Source organism: Ambystoma mexicanum, chromosome 8, assembly GCF_040938575.1.
Source record: "Ambystoma mexicanum isolate Mex_15411 chromosome 8, UKY_AmexF1_1, whole genome shotgun sequence".
NCBI lineage: Eukaryota > Metazoa > Chordata > Amphibia > Caudata > Ambystomatidae > Ambystoma > Ambystoma mexicanum.
Window position 1 is genome coordinate 1,414,214,344 of NC_090929.1, and position 8,234 is coordinate 1,414,222,577.

General features: G+C 46.8%; 1 protein-coding gene across 1 annotated transcript; it reads right to left on the minus strand.

Annotated features, from left to right (window-relative positions):
• Positions 1 to 462: 462 nt before the first annotated feature.
• LOC138473405 (calcium-binding and coiled-coil domain-containing protein 2-like) lies at positions 463 to 1,023 on the minus strand. The gene has a single exon (XM_069612081.1). It carries the CDS (start codon positions 1,021 to 1,023, stop codon positions 463 to 465), a length of 561 nt encoding a protein of 186 aa, XP_069468182.1.
• Between the last annotated feature and the right edge of the window lie 7,211 nt (positions 1,024 to 8,234).

Here is an 8,234-nt window from a genome sequence, read left to right on the forward strand (position 1 = left end):
AGTTCTTTCATGGACAGAGCTGTAATCTTGCTTGGACGCAACAAGCACCTTAATTTGTGTGATTGTATCACTGAATAACTCTCTTAAGTTGATCATGCTCACGTCACCTTGTTGGCAAAGCGCAATTAATTTAGGCAGCAATTGTTCACAGGCAATTTTTCCCTTTGGCAGATTGGCAGGGTGCCATTGCATACGGTTGCCTCCATCATTCACAAAAATATTGCCACATTCATCATAGTTCATATCACAAACAGTAGCATCAGCAGTTTTGAATAATACACATAGAGGTAAAGGGCCTCATTGTCTTTGTGTGCTTCTTGTATTGCCTGGGAACACTGAGACAATTTCTGTTGCAGGAGATATATCTCCTGACTCTGCACATGTTTGACTTGGGTGGTCTCTTCTAGATCACCATCTACTTACCCCACATGCCCCATCAATTTTGCATATTCAGTTTTTAGGTCAGTCAGTTGTTGAAGGTCTGACTCTTTTCTGGTGCTCTGTTTTTAATGTGCGCACTTCCTGGTATAGGGCATCTTTTTCCTGATACAGGGTGCCAATCTGTTCAGTCAGTTCATCTCTTTGCTGTTTTATAGCGCCTAACTTCTGGCGTTCATGGTCAAATTCTGTTTGGGAATGGAGTTCCTTAATGATTAACTTATTACTCTTCTCTTCCAATTTCTTGATCTGATTTAATAAAGTGTTTATCTGCTCTGGGCAGGTGCTATTATATTTTACCTGTTGGCTTAATTTTAGTTGACTCTCTTTCAGGGACTCAACCTTTTCCTGACACTCCTCTTTTAATGTACCTAATTTGGCCTCTTGCTCTGAATTATTTTGTTGTGGTACAGCCAACACTTCTTTAAGCTGCTTGATGATGTTTTCAAGTTCTACCTCAAAATTTTGGCTCTCTTGCAATTTTTCTGCTACCTGCTTTAATTCACTCTGGGTCTGTTTTAAGAGTTCAGACTGGTTTTGCGCAAAAGTTATACTTTCTCTGTATTTTTCCTCCATAACCACCATGTGGGGGTATATGTAGCAGTGAGTCGGACCATTTTAAGCTGTTGCTGATTAATATTCAGAGTCATATACAACTCAGTCAAGGCTTGATGTAACAGGCCACTGTTCTGCCACACATCGTTGTTCATGGAGGTGACCTGTTGCCTCATGCTGGATAGCAAGACTTCCTGTTCCTGCTCTGCCCATTCCCCCTCAAATGAATAGTTTCTACAGAGGGTGCTGCCTAGCTATGTTAATATCCACAATGCTCATTATGAAAAGTGTTCTTCATTTATTTAATGATTTATGCAAGGACAAATCTGTACCCTGCTCTTGCACAATTTAGGGTTAACTTTACTTTATTTTTACAGATAGGCCTGATACCTAGGGTATGAGATTTAGGATGATGCTTTTACAGTGTAACACAGTTTTCTAACCACCAAAGGTATCACTACCTTTGCTGGGTTAGCCTGCTGTGTTAATCTGTCACAGGTGGAAACACTAAGCTCAATCACGGCATAAGCCCCCACTGTGTAACGGATTTCATGACAGGGCACACTCCAGCCAGGAACTTCTTCCACTGACAATGAATGTGGCGCACAATAAAAATGCTTTATTTTTATATGAACCCTGGGTTCTTGGTTTGAGTAGGGGCCCAACCCAACCCGTCACAATGGACTATGAACCAGGCTGGTGTAACACAATGAAATATTTATACATTTTTAGAATTCAAAGAAAATCAAACAAATCTAAATTAGGGCAGCAGACACCACTATGTAACTGTATACATGCAAAAATCCCACAATACAGTTACTTCACATCCCTAGCATAAGATTCATAAACCTTTATTAGAAGCGGAAACAAAATTACTTTTCTTCAAAATAACAGATAGCACACAGGTTAACCACTCCCCCGCAACACTTCCTCCAAACACCTGCTGACTACATTCTTTGTGGATGGAAAGCAGTGGCAAGGAGTCAGAAAGAAGAGGGAAAATCAAATTTAAACTTCAGCCCACAACCCTAGGATGGGAGGGCACCAAGGTAACGTGACACAGGTAAGAAAATCGATTTTGGGAGGAAAACAATGCAGAAGAAAACACACAAGGCGGAATTGCAACTCTTATTTTACACATGCTTTAAAATGACAAGCACCTAAGAAAAGGGGCTTAGCTGTCAAAATCGGAAATCTTTTTTTGGATAAGAACAAAGGCACATAACAGGCAGGATTCTGAGGGAAAGGGAATATTCTTAATGGGATTATGTTTGGGTTTTTCATGGGAAAAAGGCCAATTGGAATTTAGAGAAAAGCACAATACATGGGCCAATTTGGTTATGTTGCACAATGACAGTTTCTACTGAGACTATATTTTAATTACTATTTTAGTAAAGAAAGGCACTGCACGCAAGGGGGTTCATTTTGAATTTGCACTATTTGCACTCCTTTTAGGGGAATTAATTAATTTATTCAAAATGGTAATAAGGACTTACACAGATAACTGAAATAATTATAACAGGAATACACTAACAAATATGGAGTAACACGGATTCTTCTAAGGAAAGGTGAATAGATGATACTGACAATTTGTTATTTTTTATGGGATTTTAATATGATTTGAATAGGATGCATGGGTAAAAGAGTGGGATATGCAGTTTTACGGTACTGGGTGATGTGATACTTACAAGGTAAGCTTGAGTTTGGTAATTTGGACAGCCAGCAAGGTCTCTGGACAGCGGGGCCAAAACTCTGGTCACTGGGACAGCGGGGTCAAGAGATCTGGTCACTGGGACAGCTGGGCTCTCCTGGATGGGATGAGCTTGCCAAGGTCTGGTCACTGGACTCTCCTAGATGGGATCAGCTGCCTTTCCTCATTTTGGGTATGGCCGGATCTGGAGGCATGGTTTTGACTCAATCTGGATGGTCCTGCCTGGATGGAATCAGCTGCCTCTGGATCCAGTTTTTGAGTTTTGAATCTTTGAATATCCTTTGTGTCTCCCTGTCTCCTGCTTATATAGCCAGAGTGACATCATAGAATTTTACAATCTGTGGAGAGTACTCTGGACTTACCCCTCTACTGGGATAGGCCAGGCTACTGGTGTTCCCTCCTTCCACCGGGCTGATTGGTTCAGGGGGAATGACATCATTTTATGTGTGTGCATTTATGACTTCCTTTGTTTCCCCAAAATTACTTTTTTACAAAAATAAGTTATGGAGCAAAACTTCAAATCAATACTAATCCCCATCATAAGAAACAGATATGCAGATTCCATATTTCACAGGTAATCAAACAATCTGATAGCCAACTCTGTTTTGGGCATAATTTTGTCATTTTTATGAGAGACACAATATTTAATATTCTGCAAATGGCTACACAAATGGCCACTACTATTTTGCATATTTTCACCAGGTTCTATGTCAGTATCATTTATACTTCACCCAGAAATGCATTTCTCCTGCCATTCAAATTCCTAAGGTGTTAGGAACATGTAATTAGTCTCTTTGGGTTTGTCCATAACTCACATAGAATGCTGGCATAATATAACATTACTGCTTATTCAGGGCATTGGGAGAAATGTCTTAATATAAAATGTTCTTTAAAGTCAATGGGCTGGATTACTCACATATGTGGCAAATCCCCACATCCAAATTGATATCCCCTGGGTCAGTCTGAACAAAGGACTTCCATGATATCCTTTGAAGCCATGTAGTTAGGGCTGGGGAGGGATGTTAAAGGAAATTACACCTTGGTGAAAATGCTAGTTCCCCTTGGGTCCTTTGTTCCTTTCTGTAGGGATGCCGGCAAAATATTGGGCCTTTCATATGCCAATGGGGGCTGGTTCACTTGTGCAGGTAATTCTTTTCCCATGGGAGGCAGGACACCTTTGAAGTAAGTGACTGGGCCAAACCTGTTCTGCTAGTTTCAAAGTTTTTTTTCCTTTCAACAGAAACCAAATCTCTTTGGGAATAAATAGAATGCATGTTTTATAGCAAGACCCCCATTCCCACATATTTAATCCCATGTTTGTGTGAGCACAGGCTGTAATTGCATTTCCCTTTCAAATGACATTGGCCCTCATTACGACCCTTGCGGAAATCGAAAAACGATGGCGGAAATGCAATACCGCCATCGAATAGCGCTCGGTGCGACTATGACCCGTCACCGCAAAGTACGAAGCCATTAGCGATACCGTAGTGAACGCCAACGCTAACTGCACCAAGCACGCGCGCGCGCGCCATGCCAAACCGCAAACACCACCATGGCGCAAGGGTACGCCAATTCCGACCCTAGCGGACATGCACCTAACGCCATCAGGCATGGCGTAATGTACCATTCCGCCATGGCGAGAAGTACGGCATCGCGAATCAACCGTAAACGGCCCCACTGAGTGCCTGTACACCGCTCCCTGCCCACAAAGTACAACTCCCCGTAGGTGCAATGAAGCCACAATGCAACCATTGAAACGTACAAGTCACCCATGCATGGCAACGAACAAAAGAAACACAAGAGGGGCCAATGGGAGCTGCAGGGCACAGATGGCACGAATACAGAAGCCATCCCAATGGACATGACCACAGTCCCCCACCAAGAAACGCACGCAAACACAGGCACCTGTGACCAGCAATATTCCGAAAATCACATCATTCCACCAGTCCACCTGGCTGACCGGCATCTGTTACACAAAACCCAATCCCCCGCCCCTGAGCATGACAACATTCAAACAGTCATATTGGCAGCCCCCATCCATGACCTCACTGGGCTTCGTAGGCAAACGCGCCCAGCACAGTACCACGCAACTAAACCCCGAAGCTGGAACCCAATGCAGATCTCCTCACAAAACATCGCCCCCCAAATAGGCATATGCCACATCACTTGCAAAGAAAAACGCTACACGGGCCAAATCAGAATAGAAATTTTATGCACATCAAAGTCACCAAGCCCATACAGCCATCAGGCCATGAACTCCAAAACACTAATCACCATTGTGGCCTGCTTCCGCAAGAAATGACCAGCCACTACCTGTGTGTCGCCCTGTTCCCCCATGGTACACAGAGCCACATTCACGTACGAAAAGGCAACATGGAAGCGCACAGAACCGCAGGGCCGTCCCAATGGGGAGGCACTAGTCCAGCTGAAAGGCCGAAATGTTGCTCCGAGCCACCAGTACTGCGTAAGGGCATGTGGGCCATTGGCGATCGTCCCATAAGATCGTAATGCTGCTCCACTGATTAACACGAAGCAGCAGGTGTCGGGAGTAAAATCCATCTGCAGGAGTGGCATACAGATGGCAGTGGCAAAAGGGGAGGAGATACCTGTCAACCAAAAGAAAAGAAAGAGAACAGAATGGCCATCAGAACTACATTCGAACAACTCACTTCAATGATCACACGAAATCCACAGCCATATGCATGCTAGCCCACTCCAAAGGATCATCACCACCCCAAAACCACTTGCGACTCATAACCATCTATATCGAGGTGCAAACACCATCACAAACGAGTGTACCTGTGCATGCGTCTGTCAAAACAGATTCCATCAGATGGGAATGTTAACGTGCATGGACACAAGTGTCTGAGGGCGCCTCGAGACAGGGAGGGCTCAACAAGGCCAGATAGACGATGGTCCCACTATGGCAGCCCTGCATCACATAGCGTAGGGGAGGCGGATAGATCCCAAGAAGCCCTGTACATGGCAAACTCTGTATCAAATCACCTGACCATGCATCCATTCATCATTCCCTCATCCCGGGATCAAAACGCCTTAATAATTACTCACATAACAATGCTAAATCCACAGTGCCCCAGCCCGTAAATCCAGTGTTGTGAAGTAACATGAATTTGGGAACGGACGGCCTCATCGCCCACGTAGCTATTGCGCATCCCAAACTATTCATATCAATCATTGCTCCCTCGCCATGGGCCCTGTCTCAAGGACATAGAACAATAGAACGTTATATTTGCAGTCAGACCTGTGGGCATCTCCTCGCCGCTAGCTGGAAACCGAAAGCGCCGCCCTTCGAATTCCTCATTTGCAACATCACGTCGAAAAGGCATCTGTGGCCGTTTGAAATCACTAATTATTCCATCGAGTGCGGCTGTGTGTGAAAATGGCAACTGCCTTCACCCACAAATGGGACGCCCCGCCCGTCGTTGCAACTCGGTACAGTGATGCATGAGGGCCCACCGTTACTCGAGTAATACGTTCCACTGACCCTTCACAAGTCTGTTCGCGACTGCACAGATAGTATGGGAAACAATGGGACCACAGCAGAATGAACATATCAACCAATCTTACACGGCCATCGGGTACAAATACATGATTGCAATAGCAAGATACAATTCCCCGAATTGCAGCGTTGTGCGCGGGACGTGCTCGGCCAAAGGGGAGAGCAGTTTGCACAGGTGGAATCAATCACCACAGGTGGAGGCCATACAGCCTGAAAACACATACATTGCACAGCCAGTCTCCTCCCACAACCACACAGAAATGCTACCGGCAGGACTCGCGATGTTGGCCTTGGGGGACCTGATAGCACTGCAAGTGCTCCGACTCCAAGAAGAAGACGAACACCAACTACAACCAGCCGCACGGAGGAGACGCAGGAGGAGGAGGAGGAGGCCAAGGCAGGGCCAGCAAGGCCCACCAGCACAGCCACTACCACCACGCAGGCAGCCCGCAATACCACGCCTCCGAGCACATCCGTTCAACCTCACTGATGAGCAGATCCACACCCTCTACCGTCTGGACCGGGACACCATAGCCGCCATTGTGGACATGACACAGGCTGACCTTGTCAGCATGATAGATAGCCCAACCGCCATCCCACCCCTACTGAAGGTGGTGTCTGTACTCCACTTCCTGGCCACAGGCACCTACCAGCACACAGTCGGACAGTTGCATGGCATTTCTCAGCCACTGTTCTCACGGACACTATTGCAAGTGCTCGATGCCCTCCTGCTGCACGCAGACGACTACATCTCTCTACCACGCTCGGAGCAGGAAATTACCAACACAAAAGTGGGATTCCATGCACTTGCCGGCATACCGGGTTGCATTGGTGCCATCGACTGCACCCATGTGGAATTGGTCGTCCCACATGCCATGGAGGCCCAGTACCGCAACCGAAAACAATTTCATTCCCTGAATGTACAAATGGTGTGTGACTCCAACAGGATCATTACACATTGTTGTGCCCGATTCCCTGGATCAACCCATGATTCTATGGTCTTGAGGAACTCTACAATACCACGCTACATGGAGCGACACGCAGGGAACAGATCCTGGCTACTCGGTGAGTCTCATTACATGCATGATGATGTGGGGTATGTGAATTGGCAATGACCTTGCAGGAAGGATGGGGGGTGTGCGTACGTATCAATGGCATTCCACATCATACGTTTCTCGTCCACATACAGGTGATGCTGGATATCCACTGAAGAGATGGCTCCTCACACCAGTCCGGAACCCACGGGACCAGCATGAGGAGGACTACAACCATGCCCACTCACGTACCCGTCTAGTCATAGAACAGGCATTCGGCCTACTGAAGGGCCGTTTCCGCTGCCTCAGCAGGTCTGGCGGGGCACTCCTGTACCGCCATGAGAAGGTTGCAAAGATGGTGATGGCATGTGTCATGCTCCACAACATGTGCGTACGTAGAAATGTGCCCATGCCCCCTGACGCAGAACTGCAAGCACCTGATGATGGTCATGATGAGGGTGGGGATGTGGCAGCACCTCATGGAGTCTGCGAGGCACCGGAGGCCCGTGACATTCGTCAGCATCTCATTGATGCATGCTTCTAGCACTCACGCCTGGTGGCTGATACATGGACACGGGACTCGTGGCACTGCGTGTGTCTGGGACATGCACAATATGGACTGTACGCCTATGATGGCCTAGTACACAAAGATCAATGTCCACACTTCTCATTGGTTGATCGTGCACTTTTTATGGCATATGTGATATAATGTTGAACACCCTATCGACCCGCCACCCAAGTGAGCCCAACACACCCCCTCCACCCTCCTACCTCCCCCCCGAACACCAGTGTCCAAAGATGCTCATTGTCAGTGGGCTGTCGCTATTGCATGCCCCCTCTGCGGGTATCAGGGGCACCCCTGCCTGTGGAGCGCAGGTTCCTTCCAGATCTACGTTGGGGGCTGCCCTGGACGGAACTTGCAACGGATGATGTGTCTGCCTGCTCACGTCCATGCATGTCCCTAAGGGTTTGCGAG